General features: G+C 38.1%; 2 protein-coding genes across 4 annotated transcripts; one reads left to right on the top strand and one right to left on the bottom strand.

Annotated features, from left to right (window-relative positions):
• Positions 1 to 222: 222 nt before the first annotated feature.
• On the top strand, positions 223 to 14,035 carry gps1 (G protein pathway suppressor 1). Its single transcript, XM_052140136.1, has 14 exons — positions 223 to 292; positions 3,066 to 3,158; positions 3,983 to 4,164; positions 4,268 to 4,432; positions 4,614 to 4,749; positions 4,932 to 5,009; positions 5,102 to 5,162; positions 5,287 to 5,372; positions 5,507 to 5,601; positions 5,719 to 5,824; positions 5,954 to 6,034; positions 6,400 to 6,537; positions 6,908 to 7,042; positions 13,586 to 14,035. Exons 1-14 carry the CDS (start codon positions 260 to 262, stop codon positions 13,658 to 13,660), a joined length of 1,464 nt encoding a protein of 487 aa, XP_051996096.1. The 5' UTR covers positions 223 to 259; the 3' UTR covers positions 13,661 to 14,035.
• A 2,027-nt stretch (positions 14,036 to 16,062) lies between these two features.
• dus1l (dihydrouridine synthase 1-like (S. cerevisiae)) lies at positions 16,063 to 24,126 on the bottom strand. Of its 3 annotated transcripts, none has more exons than XM_052139615.1 (14): positions 24,078 to 24,126; positions 23,391 to 23,652; positions 23,152 to 23,260; positions 22,236 to 22,286; positions 22,035 to 22,147; positions 21,774 to 21,856; positions 21,524 to 21,627; positions 21,287 to 21,434; positions 20,031 to 20,127; positions 19,734 to 19,819; positions 19,316 to 19,482; positions 18,931 to 18,968; positions 18,270 to 18,345; positions 16,063 to 17,892 (listed from the first exon to the last, which is right to left on the bottom strand). In XM_052139615.1, exons 2-14 carry the CDS (start codon positions 23,625 to 23,627, stop codon positions 17,759 to 17,761), a joined length of 1,443 nt encoding a protein of 480 aa, XP_051995575.1. In that variant the 5' UTR covers positions 23,628 to 23,652; positions 24,078 to 24,126; the 3' UTR covers positions 16,063 to 17,758. The 3 variants fall into 3 exon arrangements, with proteins under 3 accessions (XP_051995575.1, XP_051995579.1, XP_051995578.1); XM_052139619.1 differs by having other exon boundaries at positions 23,391 to 23,632; positions 24,078 to 24,118; XM_052139618.1 differs by having other exon boundaries at positions 23,391 to 23,635; positions 24,078 to 24,118.
• Between the last annotated feature and the right edge of the window lie 1,545 nt (positions 24,127 to 25,671).

Consider the following 25,671-nt stretch of genomic DNA (forward strand, 5'->3'; position numbering starts at 1 on the left):
AAATTTCATTTTTGGGTGGAACTATCCCTTTTGGGGGGGGCTTGTTTACGGTGTGAAGAATTTACATGTTTCCATTGAACATTGTATAAATATTGTACGGGTTACCTCCCCCATCCCCTCCTGGAATCTATGCCAAATGTGAATGCAGCGCCTCGCGAAGTGTCAAGGTAGTGACGTCTCGACGCTGCAACACGCTGACGACGCGCACTCTCATGCCCCGGATGTGTTTGTGTGCTCTGTTTCTGCAGAGGAGGAGGAGATGCCACTACCCGTGCAGGTCTTTAACTTTCAGGTAATTTCGCGCTTTTAAATGCTTTTCCAAAGCTCGCACAACATGAGAGTGGGTAATAGAAGAATATTCAGTTGAAGTACCTCTGTTGACTGTGTTAATTACTTAGCTATCGGAGCCATTTTGACCTGTTAGCTGGTCTAGCATGAGCTGTAAGTCAGAGCGGCCCACAGGACGCGACAGACACTTATTATTATCATCATTATCATCATCATCAAGTTTAGCGGCAGCGCGCGTTTATCGGCCTGGGGATCGAGACAAATGCCGTTGCGACAGTGAATACATCCAACAGCGCTGTTTTGGTTTACACCTAATCGGGCCCAAATTGTTTTCTTGAGGTTGTCTGCAAAACACTTGTGTAGAAACTTTCTTTAACTGGCTAAGTGCGATTAGAAAGCTAACTGCATGTTTAGTGTTAATAATTCAAACTGTCTCTCAAAGTCTAATGAAATGCCTGTTATTTTAGGCATTATAGGACATTCTCTCGTACGTCCCAGATGTGCATATGATGCTCCTATTGCTTTTTAGGTAGGCAGCACAGCAGGGTTTGAGACCGACTCGAGTTGCTTATTTCTCAATCACCTGCTTTTATGGGGAATTTGGAGCTTTGAGCACTTGAGCCTGATCCAGCCCACATGACCAAAAGGAGAAATCACGGTCCAGCAGCTCGTCATTTATTGAGAGACCTGCCGTTTTTAGAAAACTTCACGCTTTATGTCACACTGGACTGCCATTTATAAATCTATGTAGTATAATGTAGTGAGTAAAGAATAAGAAACATCTTTATGCAACGTGATGAAGTCTTGAGTATGTTGGGTTTAGTTAAGTGGTAACAAATGAGGTATTGTCAACAAGGAGCATGGAGCCAATGGTTGCAAATGCGTTCCCTTGATTTAACAAAGCTCTTTGTTTGTATCACCACTTTGAACTTTCTTCCTTAGGGCCGTAATCTCCATAGAGATTGAGGGGGATATATTCATAATAGTGGTCTACTGATATGGGGTTTTTCCATTGTTGATTAATAAATTATTTCAATTGGTCCCCACCAATACTGAATATGTTGCTACATCCTTGCATTTCAGATGATTTTTAATTTATGTGCTCATTTCAACAATATTGCCCATTTTTGTTTGGAGCTGTGTAATGTTTTGGCCCTCTTGCAGGAGCGTTCTCAGTCAGGGTCGAGGGTAGGATCAGGGATGAAATACATTTTCTAGCCAGATCAGCCTCATCCTCATTGGTAGAGTTGAACTTCTACCCTCAAAGAAGTGGGTCCGACCCATTCATGGAATATACTGCTGAATACAAAGCGTACAACTTTTCATAATTTTGTCTGTGGAGGACACATTTTCTGGACGCATAGGCTGAAAATTATTATTTTAATTGAGACTTTGTTTCCAATAATTGAACAAATTCTAAATGTTATTATTAGGGTTACACGGAAACCATTTTCTTTTCTGTAACTACACATTTCATTAGAAAATAGAGTAGACAGATGAATTATATTAAAATGTGTAGCCTATTAAGAAAACCCGTATTTTTTTCGCCAAGTTATAAGCAAAAACTCAGCAAATAAGAAACACCCGTTCACATGAATCATACATGTCAAAGACATATACTTAGCTATTACTTGCTATATTTCTGTCTGTGAGTAAAACAAATTGGCTGGTTGTATTCTACTCTTTAAGAGCATTCCAATGACATATGACACATGGCTATTTGATAAGTGTGATATTTTTACTGACCGCTATAATATGTACAGTGCAAGTTTTTTATTTTGATAAATTATCAAAACAAAACACTTCTGATTTATATATCATTGGAAAATAGAGCTTCTAAGCTTTCAAACGATACCTATTTTATGTTGGCCAAGACTGTTGTTATTAATATTTTGACAGTTTGGGCCAGCGGGCACATTTAAGCTTAAAGGATTAACCTCCCTACTGGATAATGCAGCAGCAAAATGAACAGTTGGCTAATTCCAGTGAAAATCTATCCCCCCATCTCTTTTGTGTTTGTTTTAGTTGTGATATCACATTACTCAGTCAATTGAAATGTTATTTTAATTGTATAATAATTTCAGTTGTAATTTCTCAACTTTAAAACCCTCTGGTTTTTATTTTGGCAGAACATTCCAGGAAGAACTTTGAGCTGTGCTAAAAATAGTAGCGCTTCACAAGTTGTGTGTGTCAAACAACAGAGCAAGCGCTCATTCATTGAAGCATGCTACTCATTCAGATGACATATTTACTTCTGAAAGTTATACTTTGTGATTAAAAAATATTGTATGGCTTCAAGAGACATTGAATATAATTCACGAGTCATATTAACTACTTTAATGGTGCCTTTTGTGCTTCTTTAATGTAATATCATATCTTGACAGTAATGGCTATGATACACAACACACATTATCTGAGCACTGAAAAATGCTCTTCATTAATGCGCAAATAACCAAGAGAGTGATCAATTCACTACTGGAGATGTGTGACTTAAATGTACAACATAAACAATGCTATTTCTCCATGCTAGTGTTTCTTTTACCAGATTTTAAAGTAACAGTTTCTGTAAAACATGTCAGTCATGATTTTCAGCATTTATTTCTCTTTTGGCCAAAAACTTCTGCTGGCCAAAATATCAGTGCATTCCTAAGATTAATCTTTATATAATATTTATAGAACTTTTTATTGGCCCAGAGTGTCTTAGTAATCTGTAGAGAATTGTGTTGAATGTGTAACAACCATAGATGGTGTGAAACATTGTATTTGTGTATTAACAGGGGTCTGTAGAACCCATGCAGATAGATGCTGACCCTCAGGAAGACCAGCAGAATGCGCCTGACACCAACTATGTTGTGGAAAACCCGACTCTGGTATGCCGCACATCTACTTGACATGGTCTTATTATGTCTTTTGTTTAACGGTCTACAAAATTGTGTACTTTTTTCCTAAATCTTTAGCTATTTAAAGTTATTAAATAATATTGAATGTGCTATATGTAATATTTTACTGTACTAAATAATAATATGACCATAATATGCCATTAGAGAATTAGGAAACGTACTAAGTTGAAATACTGGCTTCTCAGATAACAATGCTACAGCCAGTATATTCTAATTTGAAGTTTCCATTCTGGGCCGGAATTTCTGTTTATGTTTTTGCCTGTGTGATTCCACCCATTGCTCACTCACCAATAGTATTTCGACACTGCCGGGTTACCAGATTTGAACCAGTTTGCAGGCAAACAACACTGCGTGCCGCAGCCATGGAAGCCAGCAAACGAACTGGATCAGAGATTACAGATTCCACCTGACCTAAAAATCCTCGCCATCCATCTAAAAACCACCATGACCAGAGGCTTAGTAAAACAAGGATAAATATTGGAGATGCCTTTGGAAGATGGAGATGCCTTAAAGCCCAGAAATCCTTTAAACGGATGCTGAGTTGGCTAATTTGCGTGTCAACATTCTGGCAACCCACATGAGCTTTGAGTCTGGGGTGGGGCAGACAACTCTCCAATATTTAGAATTTGGACTGCAGTACTCATTTCAAACTCTTGTTGTTAATCTTACATATTGCACCTTTAAGCCATTTTGAACAAAACTGGAATGTAGGTTCCTCCTGGATCATTAGATAGGAAATTGTTTGGGGATTGGGTGCATTCTGAGAGATTTTTTTTTTTAATAATTTTTTTTAGGATCTAGAGCAGTATGCCTCCAGCTACAGTGGGCTGATGCGGATTGAGAGACTGCAGTTTATAGCAGACCACTGCCCCCAGCTACGAGTGGAATCACTGAAGATGGCCCTGTCCTTTGTCCAAAGAACCTTTAATGTTGATGTCTATGAAGAAATCCATCGCAAACTCACTGAGGCCACAAGGCAAATATAACACAGCATTCCAACATATTTTGATTTAGTTTCCTTATGGAAAGACAACATGCATGATTCCCTTTGTACTCATGAAATATTTTCGTGCACATAGGGAAGTGCAAGGCATCCCTGATGCAGTACCGGAGGGGGCAGTAGAACCCCCCCCTCTCGACACAGCCTGGGCAGAATCCACCAGAAAAAAAGCCCTGCTAAAACTGGAGAAGCTGGATACTGATCTTAAGAACTACAAGGGAAACTCCATCAAAGAAAGCATAAGGTATGGTCACACTGGCTGTGTCTGTTTGTTTTGTTTTTTTGGTGATGATGCAGTGCCTTTTACATTTGGATGCCTGTTGCTTTTATTTAGCACAGGAAGTGTGACAAAGAATACATTTTTAATATGCATTAGACTAGATTCTTGTTAATCCAAAATGCTCTTATTCCTTACTTTTGTTCAGGAGGGGTCATGATGACCTTGGAGATCATTATCTTGACTGTGGTGACCTCAGCAATGCCCTGAAATGCTACTCCCGAGCCAGAGACTACTGCACTAGCGCCAAGCATGTCATCAACATGTGTCTTAATGTAATCAAGGTACGGACTTATTGCCCTTTAACATCATGCAATTTTAATGATGATAATTTTTATGACAGGATATTCCTATTTTGGTTTTCTTAATGCTTAAATTCAGGCTTAAAATATAAAAAGGATTATTTAGAATACTTGTATTTATTGATGCTCTCACAACTCATCCAAATATCTTTCATATTTTATAGGTTAGCGTTTACCTCCAAAACTGGTCACATGTACTTAGCTATGTCAGCAAGGCTGAATCCACACCAGAGATAGCAGAGGTAGGTGCAACTTGTCATTCTGGTTTACTTATTCCTAAGATTTCAAAGAGAATTACTCTTTGTTTGAACTTTTATTTATCTTTGCATTCTAGCAACGAGGAGAGCGAGATAGTCAAAACCAAGCTGTTCTAACCAAACTAAAATGTGCTGCAGGCAAGTGTATAATAGCAAGCTGTGATTTAATCACATTGTTTATTGGTCAGTAGGTCAATTCCTATGATTTGTACAATGGCTTTTATCAGTTGTCTTGATCATCTTTCTCCTCTGATCATCTTAGGACTGGCAGAACTTGCCTCAAGAAAGTATAAACCGGCTGCCAAATGTTTCTTGCAGGCCTCTTTTGACCACTGCGACTTCCCTGAGGTTGGTGTCATTATTGACCCTGTTCCATTGCCAGTCGAGATATTTCTAATAATATAGCAAGTTGTGGTGAAAGATGTAGTGTGTTACTGCATGTTATGTAATTAGATGCTTTTTTTTATTATTTATTTTTTTAGCTTCTTTCCCCCAGTAATGTAGCAGTGTACGGTGGAATGTGTGCCCTGGCTACATTTGACAGACAGGAACTGCAGCGAAACGTCATCTCAAGCAGGTGACCTTTCTTGTGCTTGATGAACAGGAATCACAACAAGCATATAAAAAGTGAATAGATTCTGTCTATGTTTACATGTGGATAAAACCTCACTGAATTGTCTAATTTTTTTTCTAGCTCCTTTAAATTATTTTTAGAGTTGGAACCCCAAGTACGTGATATTATCTTCAAGTTTTACGAGTCAAAGTATGCATCTTGTCTGAAAATGCTGGATGAAATTAAGGTAATTTTATTAAAAAGTTTATTTTCTAGGTTTTTACTTGAACTTTGACTTGTTCCAGACACTGAATTCTTTCTATTGTGTTTTTAGTTGCATTATGAGCCTCGAGTATTTTTTTCTTCTGCTTTATAGGATAATCTCCTTCTAGACATGTACCTGGCCCCTCATGTTAGAACACTGTATTCACAAATCAGGAATAGAGCCCTCATACAGGTACAAAAATGGATATGTGCTTTTGGTTCTGAGTTTTATTTAGATGCTGAACATGAACTAAAATTTTAAGAACATTTAATTGATTTGGTTAGTTTAAATTGGTGTGATTTTGTTTGTTGTAGATTTTATGTGCCGTTTGCCTTTGAGATACAATTATATCAGTTATAATCTGTTAAATGGACAGTCCATAGCCAAATTTAAATGTTTTTATAATCTTGGCATAGTTATTTTGAGATTAAATAGAGAATGTGATAAAGTTGAACTAACATAATCAGTGGCCACCACTGTTTGCTAAAAAATATAAGCTTAGTATGAGAGATGATATGACCAATTCATTCATTCAATCTTTTATTTCTCCCTTGCAGTACTTTAGCCCCTATGTGTCAGCAGATATGAACAAAATGGCAGTGGCCTTTAATACCACAGTGGCAGCTCTGGAGGATGAATTGACCCAGCTGATCCTAGAGGGCCTGATCAATGCCCGTATCGACTCCCACAGCAAGGCAGGGTTGCACTCTGACATCCCATTCATCCCACGTTTATCACCCTGATAATTTAAACTAGGGATTTCCAGGCCTGGAAAAGTCATGAAAATTTTATAGTGACTTAAAATTTTCTAGTTATGGTCTGCTCTAACATGTTTCATAGGCTAGAAATTGCTCTTCACGAGTACAACCTCTATAAAGCGATTTAAAAAAATAAATCCTAATCCAGTAATCTGAACAATTGGAAATTGATATTGCAAATTCTGCATATAAATATGCAATTATTCATAAGCTGGTTATTGTTTCTTTTTTATTCATCCTTGTCTGTTGTTTTGAGGATGAGCTGCACCTGTGAAATGAGTACCATATTTTCATCCTCTGTTTGTAGATCTTGTATGCTAGGGATGTGGATCAGAGAAGCACAACTTTTGAAAAGTCTCTACAGATGGGCAAAGAGTTTCAGAGACGAGCAAAAGCAATGATCCTGCGGGCAGCTGTGCTTCGTAATCAGATACACGTCAAGGTAACAGGGTCCCCAGGGTAACGTGTCCTCGCTCTGCTCTGTTCTTCATCTCACCATCCCCTGACCATCTCCTTCCCTGTCCCTTCAGCATGAATCTCTCAGAGCTCTTTGATTCAAAGGAAAATTTAAAGCATGGTGGATTGGCCATCGGGAGAACAGAGCGGTGCGTAATGTGCTGAATTGGCCGCGATAAGCTAAAATGAGCCACCACGTTATGCAGAACAGACCACAAAATGCTGCCGCGATATGCATAAAAGTACACTCCCATTCCCCTCCCCATAACGGCGCCGCGATATGCAGAAAAGGACACACACACCAAACACGGCGCCTTGATATGCAGAATTGTTTTTTTTTTTAGCAAACACCTTATTATAATTGAAACTTGAAACCATATTTTTAAATTGAAGTATGTATAAAAAAAGTCTCCCTTTTGAAAATAAAATAAACGGTATAAATAATAAAGCTAACAGAATTATAATAATAAACCGAATTATAAACATGATTAAAAAAAATAGCATGTACCTATAACATAGTTGCAGTGTTAATGCATGTTTGTTTACATGTTAGCATAGCATGTTAAATTAACTACTAAATGAAAAATAACATAAGCTGTGTGAGCTTTAAAGTAATGTCCTATGATTATTAATAATTAACATATACTGTATACAGCGCAGCCAGACTGCTCCTGTCTGTACCTTTAACTCAGTGGTTCTCAACTGGTTTTGTTTCAAGACCCAGATTTTACATTGGAAATCAAGTGGCGACCCATCATAGTAAAAACGTAACCTGTATTTAATATATCCTGGGTCGCATTTCCTTTTATGTTGCCTAGTTTTATTCATGGTTTTCAAGTACAAGGACATGCATCAAGTGACTATTTTTGTTGTTGATGTCAACAACAAAAGCGACAGGAAAACATCCTGAAATAAAATAAGATAAAAAATTAGGTCTAATAGATTCTACCTTTTTGATTATTTCATATAAAACTATAACATTTTGTCAAAATATAACAGTTGCTTTTACTCATGTAAAATCATGAAACAATTTGTAAAGGTAATGATGTATTATTCATTTTTGCATAGCACTTTTCCTCAGTGCTGTTTGGCATGTCAGGGCTGCCTACTGTTCGAGAGGTTTGACAGTAAAGCTTTAATCTAGACAAGTCTCACTAGAATTTAAATTGGTCACATCAGTTTCTAGGTCTTTACTCCGCAATATCGAGGGAATCCCGGTTGTTGCATGCACGCGACAGAACAGAGTAGATCATTAGAGTGAGCTGGTTCCATTATACTCGTGTGAAAGTGCAGATGAGAAGCTTTTAGCTGATTGCAAGATTATCATTAAATCTGCCTCGGGAGTCCTAAATAGGCTATCATTTGGGCGGTCGCCGAAATATCTTCAATAGGAGCACCATGGCATTGTTCTTTCCCTTCTGTTTGCGACCCAATCCAAATAGACCTACGACCCACCAGTTGAGAAACACTGCTTTAACTCACACACACACTCACTAATGTCAGACCGTCTTGCTTCTCTCTGACAGTTTCTTCGCTGCATGTGTGTGTGGGGCAAGTTGACGAGTCTGACAGGCAGTCGAGGAGGAAAGGAAATGCGCACATGCAGATAAGATTCTCCGTACGGTTAAAATTTTTGTAGATAAGAAAATGTACATGGTATGATAAAGCTCAGTTATCATACCATGTTATACTGTGAACCCGTTTACTGCTGCAACCCTAGTGCCACAGAAGATAGGAAAAACAAAACATATATACACGGAATCAACATTTAGCATTTAATCCCAACCGACCCCTAACAATCACTCCCTTGGTCACATGAGCATATTCACAAAAAAATTAAATACATTTGATATATACTATATATCACACATCTACACTACTGGTCAACAGTTTTGAAACACTCATTCTTTATTATAATAGTAATGTCATCAAAACTATGGAATATGTGACTGAAGATTCAAAAATATAACACAGTTTTGATTTATTTTTGAGTTTTAAAGTAGTCACCCTTAATCTTCTAAGTAGTCACCCTTTGCCTTGAATTTGCATAAATGTACTCAACCAACTTTTTGAGGTATCACCCTGGAATGCTATAGAGTCTATATTCCCCCATAGAGTCTGGGGGAAAATGAAATCCGAGTGCCCAACATGTCACACACACTACTATGAACCTTCATCCAAAACCCCTGGGCAGTGTCTCCTTCCTCTGATTGGCATCACCAGCAGTTGGGTGTGTCATTAAGACCAAGCCTATACAATCTAGATGGAGTCCCATAGAATCGATGTGTAATCTTGAATTGCATAAGGTGCACCCTTGCATCTAGATGCAGACTTGATGTTTTTTTAAATCCTAGCCCACACTCCTTCCTCCAATACCAAGTGTAAATCTTTCTCCCATAATCTTTTGATAGAAGTTAAAGCTCCATCCCCAGACTCTGAATTTGCAGGGAGTAATACACTGATGCCTCATGACCTTTTCCAAAAGCAGTAATCACCACTTCCAGAGTATCTGCTGCTTTAGGCCATCAGACGACATTCTGCACTTCAGCTCTGCCTTGGCACTTTTAATATTCCTTTCCAACTCCATGAGTTCTTGAATGAGGCATACTGTATGATCCGACCCCTAAGAACCACCTTAAGTGCCTCCTAAGCCACGCCCACAGAGGATACTGGGGACCAGTTGGTCTCCATATAAACATTGATTTCAGCTTTAAATATTTGTTGAAATTCAGGATTTTGCAAAAGGGATACATTAAAGCACCAACTATATGATTTATTTTTCTCTGTATGTGGCAACACCTCTAAACTCACCAGGGCATGATCTGAGACTAAGATGTTTCCAATTGAGCAATCCAACAGATGAAATGAGGGAGTTAGATATTAAAAAAAAGATCTATTCTAGAATAAATCTTATGGACTGATGAAAAAATATATAGTTCCTACCAGATGGGTTCAAAAGTCCCCAAATATCTTTAAGACCAAGATTTTTACACATCCTGTGAAGCGTCAATGATTCTCTAGGGGGCTTACACAATTTTGCTTCACTTTGATCAAGGACTGAGTCCATCAAAAGATTAAAGTCTCCTCCCAATAATATATCATGAGGGATGCCAGCGGCTTGCTTTCAAGCTCTTTAAAGAAGCCCTGATAATCAGCGTTCAGGGCATAAATATTAGGTAAAATCTACCTTTGCCCCTGAATTTCTGCTAAAACAATAATGAATCTACCTAATTTATTTTTAATCCGTTTGAGACATTTTAATTTTAGATGCTTACTTATTAATGTAATGACTCCCCTGCTCTCACTTGAGCCAGCACTAAAAAAAACATGCCCACCTCTATCTTACCAAATTTTTCAGCTTCCTGTGGGGAAAGATGCGTTTCTTGAAGAAACACCATATCATATTTATAACCTTCCTTATTTTTATGGGGTGCCCCAGCCCATTCATATTCCACGTGGAGAGAGAGAGAAAATCCACTCACATTAACATTTTGACATACAGTATAAGAAAAAAATAGATTGTGGGTCAAAAATAAAATTATAAAGACCACATTCCACATTGGTGCAACAATCAACCCCCAAACTTTCCCCAGAACAAAACAAATAGAAAAAAGAAAAATGTGTGCATTAAACCCACGCACGACAGCATCAACCGGCGTGCATGCTTCTAAACTAAAAAAGTCCATGTATGCCTACGAGAGTCCCCTTGACAACTTTGCCATCAGATTGCACAAGTCTGGTGCTTCTATTAAAACATTTGTAAGAGAGAATTACACAACAGATGATTATCTGTAAAACAGACTCCAGTCAATAAGCAAAATAAACACACACACACACACACACAAACAAAAACAAAAAATCATATAGATTCATCCACTTAACTGTCTCGAATGTGTATGCCTCCACAAAACAAGCTCCAGCCGCTTGGCTGAACCAGCACAAAAAACGGGCCGTTCAGTTCTTCGGACAGTCCTGCAAGAAATATTCTACAAAATCAATTCCAGCCAATTAGAGGCATAAGCATCCAAAACGAGCAGATTCATCCACAAGCTGTTTTGAAGAAATTATTCTGCACAAAACAAACTCTAGCCGCTAGGTGGAACCAGCACAAAAAGAAACGAAAAAGCACCCAGTTTTCTCAGACAATCAAGTGTGTGTTCAGCGAGACCGGTCCACCAGGCAGCAACATGAAAATCACCAAATGGCTTACTCCAATGTCTTTATGTAGGATAATGCTTGCTGTGGGCATATCAATTCTTTACAGCCATCCTTAGTATCTATTCTCAGTTTGGCCAGAAACATCAGGGCAAAAGCAATCTTCCGTTGATGTAAGCGATTCTTGCATTTCTTGAATCGATCACGTTTCTCTCTTGTCAAATTCGCAAAGTCTGGGAAGAAGAAAATATAGTGGTTCTTCCAAGAAAGCCTTCCTTTACTCTTAGCCTCACATAAGATCTTTATCGGATGATCTCAGAAATTTGGCCAGAATTTATCGGGCCTGTCTCCCTCCTTGGATCTCCGAGCTGGGACTCTGTGAGCTCGCTCGATTTCCAGCTTATGGCCTGCTATGTCAAGCAGACTCGGAGGAGCCCTTCTAGGAATTTCACCATATCTCTGTCTTGCTCATTGTAAAGTGTTCAATGGAAAGGAGGAGGCGAGAACCGGCTTGTCAATATAAATAATGGTTTAATATAAAATTCAAACAAAAGACAATCACACACACATGACGGACATGTCCGTAAACAATCTCTCTCCTGCACGATCCTCTGCAGTCAACCTTTATCCCTCTCGGAGGCTTGATTAGCCTAATATGGGACCAGGTGTGTAGGATCACAGCCCCGCCCTCCGCCCTGCCACACTCATGCTCAGTAATTCCAACAATTCGGATGCTGTTTCGTCGATTACAATTCTCCAAATCCTCCAGTTTTTCTCAAACGTGTTCCAAATCTATCTTGGTCGCTAGTGGATTAGCAGCTAATTCCCTCTTCGATGACTCCAAATAATCTATCAATTTCTCGACGTCTGACAATCTTGTAACCAACTCAGAGATCCTCCAAGTCTGCAACGACCTTCGTCAGCATTGCCGACACATTCATCAATTCACACCAGATTTCTTTGTTCACCATTCAAATTGAGTCAAGGCTTTCGGGCTGTTTTCTCAGGGTAATCGGCTTGAGCATGTAAGTGTCTCCAGGATTTTGCATTTTTTAATGTATTTTCTTAATGGTACAGTTAAGAATCAGGGTGTATCGAATCTCACTGGTTTATGACACAAATAGCAATAAAACTAGCTAAGTGCGCAGAACTCCTTGTTCACGGGTCCGCTCCTTGCTTGGCATAATGTTTATATTTTCCTTAAAGTGAGAATCTACTAACAACAAACAAACAAACAATTTACGCAACAACAGTGAAGCATTAGCTCTTTGCTTTATTTATGTACTGTATAAATAGGCTTTTCTAGCCATCATGCCATCTGATACATTTTCATAAAATTAGAACAAAAATCAGCTTTTTTATTATGAAAGCCTTGTTACATGCTGCTTAATAAAGCTCAATTTAGATGGAAAAACGTCTTACAGCAGCTCGTTAACTTGTCCTGACACAAACCTGGCTTAGCTGAACCATCTGAATCATATAACCTTCACCATTGGAATGTTTTCATTTTGGTGTGTGGTGCCCATTTTATGCCATATGTAATACTGTGTGTTGTTCCCAAACAATTAAACCCTAGTTTCATCAGTCCACAAAAGATTTTCCAAGCAGCGTGGTGGAGTGTCAAGATGGTCTTTGGCAAACTACAGACATGCACCAATGTTTTTGTTGGAAAGCAACAGCTTACTTCGTGGTGTCCTGCCATGGACCCTGTGCCTACTTATTGTTTTCCTTATAGTAGACTCATGAACGGGAGATATTAACCAGTTCCAAAGATTCCTTCAAGTATTTAGCTGTCACTCTAGGGTTCTTTTATTTTTTTTTAGACAAATACAGGCAATTCCAAAGGGTTCAGATAGATTTTCATGCCACTGTTCATGTAAAAACTAGTGTACAGGATAGGGAGAGAATCTTTAGTTACTAGATTTTGAGTTAGTCTCTATCCGATTCCAAAATTATTATGTATGCATCTCAATTTTTCAGCAACAACATAGGGGTGCAAATCTTTGATTTAAGGTTCCTCATTATCAAATTCTATCTAACGTTTCCACTTACAAGTCATATTAAAATATGCCTGTTTTGATACGTCAATATAAATAGAATAAGCAGATAAAAAAAAAAAACAGTTTTCGTTCTGTATAAAATAAATTAAAACCAAGTTAAATAAACTAAGCTCTCTGAGGTGTCTTGATGTTTTGTTTTTGAAAAGGAACTAAAAAGAATCACTCAAAGAAACATGAAAATGTTTCCATTATCCCCAGTTTTCATCCCCATGATCATTCTGTCATCTTTCATAAATACTATAATGCATTCCTTTCAGTCTGTTTTTCTCGCTGTACATGATGCCTCTCACTGATTCCTCTCATTCCTTTCACAGTCCCCTCCAAGAGAAGGCAGTCAAGGGGAGCTCACACCTGCCAACAGCCAAACACGAATGAGCACCAACATGTGAAGACTCAACCAGATGCCTCTACTAGGAAAGTACATGGGGCCACTGCCGCAACTATGGTCCCTGCTTAAAAATCAATTGTTTCCCTGCTGAAGAGAAAAATCACAATCTAAAGACTTTATTTAAGTTGGGAAGAAGATATCTATTGTCTGTATTAAAGACAAGCACACCCTGTTGCTCAAAAATGAAAAGAGCATTTAAAAAAAGGGGAGAAAAAGAGAAATGCAGCAATTAAGCTGTACTGGCCTGTTGTTCTTTGTAAAGGATGCACTTTCCTCTGTATCTTGTGACAAACCTTGATTACACATTGAGAAACCTCATCACAAAACATGCTTTTAAAATAAACATACATTCAAAAAGATGTTTCAAAAAGGAAAGGTTCTTACTCCATCCAGGTGCTGGTCTTGCATTGGCTGACATAAAATTAAGACTCATTAACTAACTCTGCCACATTTCTGTCTCTCATGTATTCTGTTTTAATAAGATTGTTACTCCTGTGAATTATGAGCGGGTCAACGGTAAATGAAGAGTAGAATTGACTCTCTTACAAGGCTTTGAATAAACTATATACAGAAAAAAAAATATATATATACACACACACAGGTGCTGGTCATATAATTAGAATATCATCAAAAAGTTGATTTATTTCAGTAATTCCATTCAAAAAGTGAAACTTGGATATTATATTCATTACACACAGACTGATATATTTCAAATGTTTATTTTATTTAATTGTGATGATTAAAACTGACAACTAATGAAAATCCCAAATTCATTATCTCTGAAAATTTGAATATTACTTAAGACACAAAAAAGGATAAAAGTAATGATTTTTAGAAATGTTGGCCAACTGAAAAGTATGAGCATGTACAGCACTCAATACTTAGTTGGGGCTCCTTTTGCCCGAATTACTGTAGCAATGCGGCGTGGCATGGAGTTGATCAGTCTGTGGCACTGCTCGGGTGTTATGAGAGCCCAGGTTGCTCTGATAGTGGCCTTCAGCTCTTCTGCATTGTTGGGTCTGGCGTATCGCATCTTCCTCTTCACAATACCCCATAGATTTTCTATAGGGTTAAGGTCAGGCGAGTTTGCTGGCCAATTAAGAACAGGGATACCATGGTCCTTAAACCAGGTACTAGTAGCTTTGGCACTGTGTGCAGGTGCCAGCCAAGTCCTGTTGGAAAATGAAATCTGCATCTCCATAAAGTTGGTCAGCAGCAGGAAGTGCTCTAAAACTTCCTGGTAGATGGCTGTGTTGACCTTGGACCTCAGAAAACACGGTGGACCAACACCAGCAGATGACATGGCACCCCAAACCATCACTGACTGTGGAAACTTTACACTGGACTTCCAGCAACGTGGATTCTGTGCCTCTCCTCTCTTCCTCCAGAATCTGGGACCTTGATTTCCAAAGGAAATGTAAAATTTACTTTCGTCAGAGAACATAACTTGGACCACTCAGCAGCAGTCCAGTCCTTTTTGCCTTTAGCCCAGGTGAGACGCTTCTGACGCTGTGTTTTGTTCAAGAGTGGCTTGACACAAGGAATGCGACAGCTGAAACCCATGTCTTGCATACGTCTGTGCATGGTGGTTCTTGAAGCACTGACTCCAGCTGCAGTCCACTCTTTGTGAATCTCCCCCACATTTTTGAATGGGTTTTGTTTCACAATCCTCTCCAGGGTGCGGTTATCCCTATTGCTTGTACACTTTTTTTCCTACCACATCTTTTCCTTCCCTTCACCTCTCTATTAATGTGCTTGGACACAGAGCTCTGTGAACAGCCAGCCTCTTTAGCAATGACCTTTTGTGTCTTGCCCTCCTTGTGCAAGGTGTCAATGGTCGTCTTTAGAACAGCTGTCAAGTCAGCAGTCTTCCCCATGATTGTGTAGCCTACAGAACTAGACTGAGAGACCATTTAAAGGCCTTTGCATGTGTTTTGAGTTAATTAGCTGATTAGAGTGTGGCACCTGGTGTCTTCAATATTGAACCTTTTCACAATATTCTAATTTTCTGAGATACTGATTTTGGTGTTTTTCATTATTTCTCAGTTATAATCATAAAAATTAAAAGGAATGAACACTTGAAATATATCAGTCGGTGTGGAATGAATGTATACATTATCCAAGTTTCACTTTTTGAATGGAATTTCTGAAATAAATCAACTTTTTGATGATATTCTAATTATATGACCAGCACCTGTATATATAGTCTTTGGTCATCTTATTAGAAAAGGGCAAGAGAAATTATTTAACTTCAAAACCTTATAAATGTATTTGAACAAACATTCCAAGCTGCTTGATCTCCACTGTAAGTGTATGATGTTGATGAGGGAACAATGTTGCCAGTAAACCCCATCCAAACAGATCAACCTCAGCTCTTTAGACATCCTCAACTACATTTAGGGCAGTAAGGGATTTATTTAAGAATGTTTTTAAGGGAAAGACCCACAACTTTTATAAAAAGGCACTGAGCTTTAGTCATTGCTTATCCTGATACTGAAAAGTAACAGTGAGACACAAAATGAACTGATATGCTGTCATACATTACAACCGAAATTAACAATGTGGAACTTAAGTTATAATAAGGTTACATTTTTCAAATAAGAGACTAACTCCTAATAAACAAAATGGTGAAAGGCAAAGGGCAACACAAAACAATGGCATTTGATTTCTGGTCATTTGTTAGTAGTCATCTGTATCAGACAATTGTGTTATAAAAATACAGTTACTTTAAAAAGGTTCCAGACTGAGTAAATTTAATTGTTCTGCCCACAGATCTGAGTGTAAGATTTAAAAATCACTGCATTACAATGTGATCTTGTCAGCCCAGGATAGTAGTCAGAACAAATCCATAAAGTAAATTTTTTTTATATAAAGTTATTTGAAAAATGTTAAAATAAAAGGTGTTTGTGGCTTCACCATACAACTGTCAAATCTTTCAATAAGGAAGACAATAAATATTGTAAGAAAGTAAATATTTTAAGTCCGCTAGAGCACCTGCTATTCTTTTGGGTGAAGGTCCCCATCAGTGTATTTAAACAAAGTCCCAAGATAAAAGTCCAGCTCCTCTGGAACAATAACCATGGAACAATACAGGGGTACGCGTTTATAGTGGCAACTTAATTTTAAACATCATCTAGTGATTATCAAAACAGACAATTTGCAGCATAAAAGTAATCCATCAGACTTCAGTGGTTTAATCAATGTCATCTGAAGTGATCCAGTTGGTTTTGGGTGAGAACAGAACAAAATGTAACTCCTTTTTCCACTGTTTATGTTGAGAGCAGTCTCCTTGGCAATAATTATTTCAAGCTCTACAGCCTATATTACACTTCCTATAGCGCTCTGTGCATGCTTTAAGCACTAGGAAGTGTAATCGAGCTTGTAATCATAATCGTGCCTAGAGACTACAATGCCAAGATGTACAGTGAAAAAGGAGTTACATTTTGTTCTAGTCTCACCCAAAACCGATTGGATAGCTTCAGAAGACCTGGATGAAACCACTGGAATCATAATCATTACTTTTATGCTGACTTTATCTGCTTTTTGAAGGTTCAAAGGCCTGACCACAATTCACCTCAATAGAATGGACCTACAGAGCTGAGATATTCTTCTGAAATCTTTGTTTGTGTTTAGCAGAAGAAAAAAAGTCACATCTAGGATGGCAAGATGATGATTAAATGAGTATTTTCATTTTAGGATGAACTATCCCTTTTAAGACACTGAACGAGAATTCCTCTACTTGTGCAGAAAAACAGATGAACTAGCAATACGTAACAGCAGCACAGTGGTATAATCACAACTCATACCAAAACATGCAAGGGTTAGCAGATGTACCTTTAACTTAATGTCTGGTGTAATGTATGACAGAGGCTCTGAATATTCAGTTAATTTAGTAACATGTATATTCACAATTCCATCTGTGCCAAAATGGTCCAATTAACATTTAAAAAAAAAAAGCAACCAGGTTTGGCACCAACTGCAATCGTTAGTTTTCAGTTCAGCACAGCAGTGGAAACGGATTTCAAACAAACTTTCCGAGAAGTCAATCATTTAAGTCTTCAGATGCCATTGTCACCCAGATCTAGTATACAATCATCCTTTATGCCAGGGGTTGCTGATCGTGGACTGCAGATGAAAGATCAATCTGACAACTGGGTTTCTTGTTTGTCAGCCCACTGCTTGTGTCTGAGTTGCACTGTCTCAAGGCCTTGGTTTTGAATCTCAAGCCATGACCTGTGAAACAAAATTAACACAAGGGATATAGTTGTTATTCACCCAACAGAAAATGGTGACTTTGCTGGTCCAACGTCCACATGCTATGATCATATAACCTGGCAAACAGCAGTGTTGTAATTTTGCTATATACTATATAAAAGTACATTTAAATGTTATCAAAAATCAATTAATTTCAATATTGGCTCCTAAGAATATTCAATTAGGCTATATTGTAGCTAATTAACATCGAAAAACCCAATTCTTTATGGTTTAAAACTGAGAATCGATACATCTCCAAACAAACCAAACAGCCTCTATGTGAAGTAACTGCAAGTATTACTGATCACGTCACTTTGTGGTTCATATGCAGTGCAAACAACTGTTAATAAACTGACTTGGACAATCAGCCACTTCCTTGAAAGCCTTTCTCTTGCAGCACCCACGGCACAAGTTGAAGACACATTTATTCCCCTGTTGGAGGAATAGAATATCAGTTTATGGTCCTTACAAATGGTGCTTTACAGTAAGCCAAACACATTAATTTGAGTATTATGCTTTAAGTTAATAAAACACAAGGAATGGACATTAAACTATTAAAACTCCTGTTATGTTTTGGTCATTTTTGACCCATTTAAGATTTAAAAACAGTGAAAAATGAATCTTTATCTTAAATTTTGTCAAAATGCCTTTGGGTTATCCTCAACACTGACTATCTGAATATGTAAAATAAAAATGTTTTTCGGTTTTTATAATATTTTTTGTCATAGGTATCAGCTATTTTAAGTACTGGATTTACTGTATATCTATTGTATATGCGTAGTACCACAACTCAAATAGGCGGTGCTCTTTCCAGTTAAAATGCTACTATAGAAGCCTGTATTCAGTGTGAAAACATGTAGGTAAGCCTATGCAAATTTTCATGTTCATAATTAATATATAAGTGTGCTGTAAATTTAACTTACTCTATATGGGTCATTTATTACCCAAACATCATAGGTGCCATTATTTTCAAACAACAGAAAGGTTAAAAGAATAAGGTAATAGAACAAGACTTACTTTAGGGTTGCCACACTGCTCACACTTGATGTATTTTGCTGAAGAATACAAAGAAGCAGCAGCATACATTAATCAAAACAATTTAGGCTACCTGATATTTAATGTATTTCAATGCACCCAATAAATCAATGGTAATATTGTTCATCATTAGCAGGCTAATCAGGTTATGATAATGTCTACCATTCTGCCAAGCAATAAGAAAACACAGAATTAAAATGTTTGGGTGAAAGGCCTCATGTGGTCTACAGGCCTAAAAATGTGGGAAATTTGGTGCAATATCACAACATTTATGCTTCCATACTGACTACAAAGCTTTCTAAACTATTAGCATAAATAGTTTTCCTTTTTTTTTTTGCCTAAGAAATCTTAAGTAATATCTCTTTACGTTTCAGCTCTGGACAGAAGTTCTTGTGAGGGTTACGGGCTTTCTTCTTCTGTTTATTCTTGGATAGGGAGTCATTTGAACCATCATTGTCCTCTAGTGGCCTCTTCACACTCACAGCTTTCGTCTCTTGTGCTTTCTGCCCATTTTCAGTGCTTGGATCCTTAGGTCTGCAGAATATAGCAGTTTCACATTTAAGTGCCCATGGGTGCACTGAAACCAGCTTTACCATTCAAACTAGTTTATACTTCCATTACTGACAGAACTGTAAAAAATTATGTTACATTTGTAGACAGCACTACCCTTTGCTTTGCTTCACAAATCTTAACAGTGTCTGTGTTAAATGTAAATTATGTAATGTAAAATGCAATAATTAATATTAGCTTGTTACAAACGATCCAAGCAGTATGTATGTTCTCACGCTGGTCTGATGTAGGGTTGACAGATCCAGTGCGGGAAGGGTAGTCCAGTTTGATTCCATTCAGACTCCTCTTTAGCCATCTCCTCCTGTAACAGTAAAAATCAATAAGTCATCTTATGTGATCCCTGCTCACATAAACTTCACTCTTCTGAACCCCATTAGGCTAATGGGTTTTTTGCATTAAGGCTAATGTAAAAATGCTTTCGTTCTTGAGATACGGTGAAGCTTAAAGCGAATTTAAACCTGTATTAGAGGAAAATCTTCTACGATTGAAACTGAATTTAAAAATCCACTTACCTGACAGCGATGTTTGAGCTGTCGGTTAACTTCTGTTATTCCAGCTATGTTTTTTGCTTTGGCTAACTCCTCCCTCAGGTCTTGATGTATCTGTAGCCTGTTGTTATAAAGTAGAGCTGTCAAAAATAACACGCTAACACATGCAATTAATTTAAAATGTTTAACGGTTTCTTTTCTCCCCCCTTTTCTCCCCAATTTGGAATGCCCAATTCCCAATGCACATTAAGTTCTCATGGTGGCATAGTTACTCGCCTCAATCCGGGTGGTAGAGGACGAATCTCGGTTGCTTCCGCGTGTGTCTGAGATGTCAATCTGTGCATTTTACCACAGAGACAGCTCGTGTGGAGGCCCACGCTATTCTCCGCAGCATCCACACACAACTCACCATGCACCACACTGAGAGCGAGAACCACACAATATAGCGACCACGAGGAGGTTACCACATGTGTCTCTACCCTCCCTAGCAACTGGGCCAATTTGGTATCTTAGGAGACCTGGTTGGATTCAAACTTTTGACTCCAGAGTTGGTAGTCAGTGTCAGCACTCACTAAGCTACCCAGGCCCCTGTTAATGTTTCGTAATCAGGGTTTTATTTCCATATTATTGAACATAACCCTATTACTGGCCTACTTCCCCTGCTCTTTTTATTTGTATTGTTGGTCTATGTACTCAGGCATCAGACAAATGCTTTTAGAGCGTCTCACTTTGGTTGTCAAGTCTCACTAGTTTGAAGCGCCTCTATTCATAAGTGTGGTGTTTTAAGGACGCTGTGCCAAGTTAAACGTAGTTTAAAACTGTGAAAACCCCCGTCTCAAGATTCCTGCATTCTATCGCACTCAGTCCAACTGTCAATGAGTGCAAGAGCATGTCAACTGTGGAAGGCTGTGCTGCCTTCTCATCGATTTGATGAGGTGTGTTGCCTGTCCAGTTGAAGCTTTGACTTCCCACAGCTGCATCAATGTGGTACATAAAGCTTGAATTGCTCTAATGGTAGGAACATTCATTATTTTATTCCAAAAAATGTACATACAGGTCTGAGGCATGATTAATCGTGTTAATTTTGCATGCATTATTTTTCATATAATTGATCACACTAAATTATCGGGTTAAATCGACAGCTCTACTTAATTTGATGATTCTATTCAAAGATATAAAAATCTTAATACAAACAAAGCCCACTTTCTTCCACACAAGAAACTTTTGCATTGTGTGAACAGTGTCCAGTGTCTTAAATCAGTAGTGCTCTAAGAACATACGTGTGGTGCCATAGTTTGAAGAGGTGGGCGCGGACATAAGACAGACTGCAGGGTGGATGTTTCTGTACCACCTCCAGGTACTCCTCAGCCATCTCCCACACAGGTGGACTACAGCCCTCAAACAGGGAAGGATTGTGCAGATTTCCCTCTGTCGATATAAAGTTTTCATGTAAATATTAAGAGTATTGTATACTATCACAGTGTTTTGAGCAAGATATCAGAAGAGGATAATGCTACCTGCACTCATAACCCCTTGTACTCCAGTCTCCTCCATGCAGCGCTGTACATCACTCAAGTGCTGGATGTTTCCATTGGCAAAAACAGGAATGCTTACAGCCTCCCTACACAAGATGAAAATGTACCATTTAATTAAAATCAGAACCACAAACACACTAGGACAAACTCCCGCAAAAGGCTTACTTAAAAACTAAGAACTAGAAACATCAAAAATACAAACAGCCAGTAAAAAGTGTTATTTATTTCTTACTGTACAGCTTTGATGTGCTTCCAGCTTGCAATACCAGTCAAAGCCCCCTTTTGATCCTTGGTTCTCCCATGGACTGTGAGGAGCTATAAAATATGTGCAACTCTGCATAAGGAACCAATCATCAGCTTGGTTCAAGAAGCTATGAATCAAATTAGAGGATTGTGGTAATGTAGACGTTACAGATCTAGTCACCAAACACAGTGTTGTTGAAAATTTAATTCCAGGTCCTTTGACACCACAAAGCAAACCAAAGCACTTTACCTGGCATCCGGCCTTTTCCAGCATTTTGGCATACTTGACTGTTTTCTCAATCTCTGGGAAGACCCGGATTTTGCAAGTGATGGGCACAGAGAGTTTTTCATCTGCCAATTTAACTGGGGTGGGGACACACGCACTTAAATAAGACACATATTCTTTGCAAGATTCACAACTTTAACAAACCGTTTAAATAGTGCGACTTACTCATTTTCTCAAGAAGGTCCCATTCATCTTGAAGAAACACACCATAATGGCCTTAGAAAGAACCGCAAATATTAAATGAGCATTTATGGACATATTTTGCTAAAATCTGAGATTAATGTAAAAAAAACCAAAACATTCAAATTCAATTTCGGGTCATTCATAAAAATTTTGACTTTCCGACTCACAAAATATTGGAAGCATCACAAAACATACACCACTGATCAGACTAAAATCAATAAATCATACCATGAAATCATTTTTATTTTCTTCAATAAAAATCTTTCACATCACATTTTAACAGTGTACCACCAATTACATTATTCAATGAACCATCTAAAAAAAAATGACCATTCCAATGTAAATTAATAACTTTTTACACACATTGTGGGAAAATCACTGAATTTTGACCTTGGAAGTTTTTTCCTCCACAACTTTTTGCATTTCAAAATAAAAGTTTTTACCATTGGCAACACCAATGACAAAAGTGACAAACATTTGTTATTATTATTATTAATTATTTTGTTTTACTTGTTTGCACACTTGTTAGGTCTTGCACGAATGCTTGACTTGAGAAAACAAAAGGAGTAAAAAAAATAAACACAGTAATTAACTGTAAATGTCATAGAAGTGGTGTACCAGATGGAGGGGACAAGGGTTTTTTCAGGCAAATGACTGAAACATAAGCAAACCAAAATAGTCAAACCATCTCATATAATTTAATAAAAGGTTAGGATATAGAACTATGCCTTTTAAATAGGGTTTCATGACCATTTTAAATATTTTTCATGACTGGGGTCAGGAGACATGTTTGTTATGTTTTGATAATGACCCTTTCCCTAGTGCAAGGACCAAACTCCACCTCTATATCTCCCCCATTACAAAGGAAAATACCAGTGAGTTGACTGAGTTTTGGTACCTCTTTTTGCAATCATCTGGGGGCAGCCCAAATTCAGATCAATGGCATCACAGTAATCCTGGGCGAGCAGAGCTGCCTGGATAAACACCTCAGGATCATTGGCACAGAACTGTATCCAGATGCCAAATTAAAAATTAGTCTGACCCTCATGAGAGGAGTGTGGATGTTTAGTCATGCCAAAGTTCAAAGCAGAAAGTGACAATCTTGTGCCAAAGGATCTGAGCAGTGCATGGACCCACCTGTGTGATGAGGGGTCGGTCTTCTTGGCTTACTTCGTTATACAGGTTCTCACGGCGGTAGTTTGCATCTCTGACGAACACCTGTGCGTGCAGCATGGGAGTGTAGCAGAGCTCTGCGCCATGTCTGCGACTCAACAGCCTCCAGGCGAGCTCGCTCTGGTCCACCATGGGCGCGACTACGTACCGTGCACACTTCAGAGTGCTTCTCCAAAACTCGAACCCACGAGGTTTCGTCATGACAGCTGCTATACAGGTAGATGTTCTATATACACAATCAAATGCAACATATACGTAGATAATAGCCATATATTTCCTAACTCAAGCGCCGGTCATTCTCAGATGTGCTGTCTAGGTAGGCAGCTCTCTAGGTTTTGAGACACATCCTGTGTTTCTACGTTAGCATAGCAATCTAGCTTAACTGTGCAACTTAATGAACATTATTGTAGCACATTGGTATAAATTTATTTATTTTTTTCTAGTGTTCTTATACAAAACATTAGGTGAAGACGGTTTTTCAAAAGAACTTAAAGAGCCTAACACCATTTTGTTATTGCTAAACACCAAACTGTTCATATTAAGGATGTTTGTCAGAACGTAGAATGACATAAAGGCATGCATATGTTAACTATGACATGGCTTTAAAAATTAAATCTCCTGATAATAATGCTATGAGGGCAGAATACTTACAGTAGGTATTGAATCAGCTTCAAACAGCAGCTCTGTTCGGCACATGAAGTGTTGTGTGTGTCTCAGTAAATTACATCCGTGTGAAAACAATTACACTGTAGATGTATTCCAGATACACATACTGTCTGAAATTAATACCATTACTCTCTTTATGGAACAGCCTATTAAAAGTGCTGTAAGGAAATATTTATGTAATGGTATATTTCATATGCCATTGTCTGAACCTTGAACGGACCACAACGAACCTCACCGAAATTACCGGCCAGGCTGAACTGCGATGCACCTCACTGATCTCTGCCTGCATCACCTCGGTCTATTGATGGACTACACTCTTGAAATGGAATACACAGACTACAAAACCCTTCATCGGTCAATTAACAATGACAATGCATCTATGTGAACAAAGACATTAGTCATTAATCTTACAGTTCATACAAAATCTATGTTTAAGCAATGTCCCTTAACACTTACTTAGTTTAATAATTTTAAACCATGACTTGCACTAAACAAAAGTAATATTGACATTATATTCATGATGTTAGCCAGAAGGGAACTGGCCCCCACAGTGATTCTGGTTTATCCCAATGTTATTTTTCTTCATTAACCAACATTTTATGGAGCTTTGTGTTCCTTGCCACAGTCGCTTCGGCTTGCTAACTGGGGTTAGAAATAAAATAATTATTTAATTATTTATTTTTAAACACAATTCAAAATCGTATTTTATCTAATTACACAATGATGAATCTAAGACATGATAGATATTACAGTTTTATCTTCTGTTAATGCCTGATTTTCTGTAAAGCTGCTTTGAAACTATGTGTGTTGTGAAAGGCGCTATACAAATAAAATTGACTTGACTTTACTTATACAGAAAATGATAATTCTCCGTGAAAGATATAACTGAAATTAGTGTCCTGAGATATCTTACCAGTCTCTGTGACAGAACTAGACTGTGTAAACAGCAAACTAAAATGTTGATCAGCCTATCAGAAGACTTTGATGTGCTTTCTGCCTGTCAATCATTTTGCGCTTTTTCATTGTGTAGTAGTTAAAGTAGAACATTCAGGTTTAATGTTATATTCAGATTCATAACAATTGTCAGTTGAGGGTGCTATTTTGATGTTGTGTTTGATAACCACTGGAATATGTATACACCGATCAGCCACGACATTAAAACCATCTGCTTAATATTGCGTAGGTCCCCCTCATGAAGGCAAAAAAGTGCCAACCCGCATCTCAGAAAAGCAATCTGAGATGCTGTTCTTTTCATCACAATTATACAGAGTGGTTATTTGAGTTACTGTAGACTTTCTGTCAGCTCAAACCAGTCTAGCCATTCTCTGTTGATCTCTCTCATCAACAAGGCATTTCCGTCCGCAGAACTGCTGCTCACTGAATGTATTTTGCTTTTGTCACCATTCTGAGTAAATTCTAGATACTGTTGTGTGTGACAATCCCAGGAGATCAGCAGTTACAGAAATACTCAAACAGCCCATCTGGCACCAACAATCATGCCACGGTCCAAATCACTGAGATCACATTTATTCCCCATTCTGATGGTTGATGTGAACATTATCTGAATCTCCTGATCCGT

Source organism: Xyrauchen texanus, chromosome 12, assembly GCF_025860055.1.
Source record: "Xyrauchen texanus isolate HMW12.3.18 chromosome 12, RBS_HiC_50CHRs, whole genome shotgun sequence".
Lineage (NCBI taxonomy): Eukaryota > Metazoa > Chordata > Actinopteri > Cypriniformes > Catostomidae > Xyrauchen > Xyrauchen texanus.

What these genes read in the sequence shown, in the direction of transcription:
- gps1 (XM_052140136.1), top strand. Translation starts at nt 260, where the DNA reads ATGCCACTACCCGTGCAGGTCTTTAACTTTCAG. An exon ending in AAACTCACTGAGGCCACAAG is followed by an intron (nt 4,165 to 4,267) that starts GCAAATATAACA and finishes TCGTGCACATAG; the next exon opens with GGAAGTGCAAGGCATCCCTG. An exon ending in GTAATCAGATACACGTCAAG is followed by an intron (nt 7,043 to 13,585) that starts GTAACAGGGTCC and finishes TTCCTTTCACAG; the next exon opens with TCCCCTCCAAGAGAAGGCAG.
- dus1l (XM_052139615.1), bottom strand. Translation starts at nt 23,627, where the DNA reads ATGACGAAACCTCGTGGGTTCGAGTTTTGGAGAAGCACTCTGAAGTGT. An exon ending in CCAGATGATTGCAAAAAGAG is followed by an intron (nt 22,287 to 23,151) that starts GTACCAAAACTC and finishes GTTCTTTCTAAG; the next exon opens with GCCATTATGGTGTGTTTCTT. An exon ending in AAGCACATCAAAGCTGTACA is followed by an intron (nt 21,628 to 21,773) that starts GTAAGAAATAAA and finishes CATCTTGTGTAG; the next exon opens with GGAGGCTGTAAGCATTCCTG.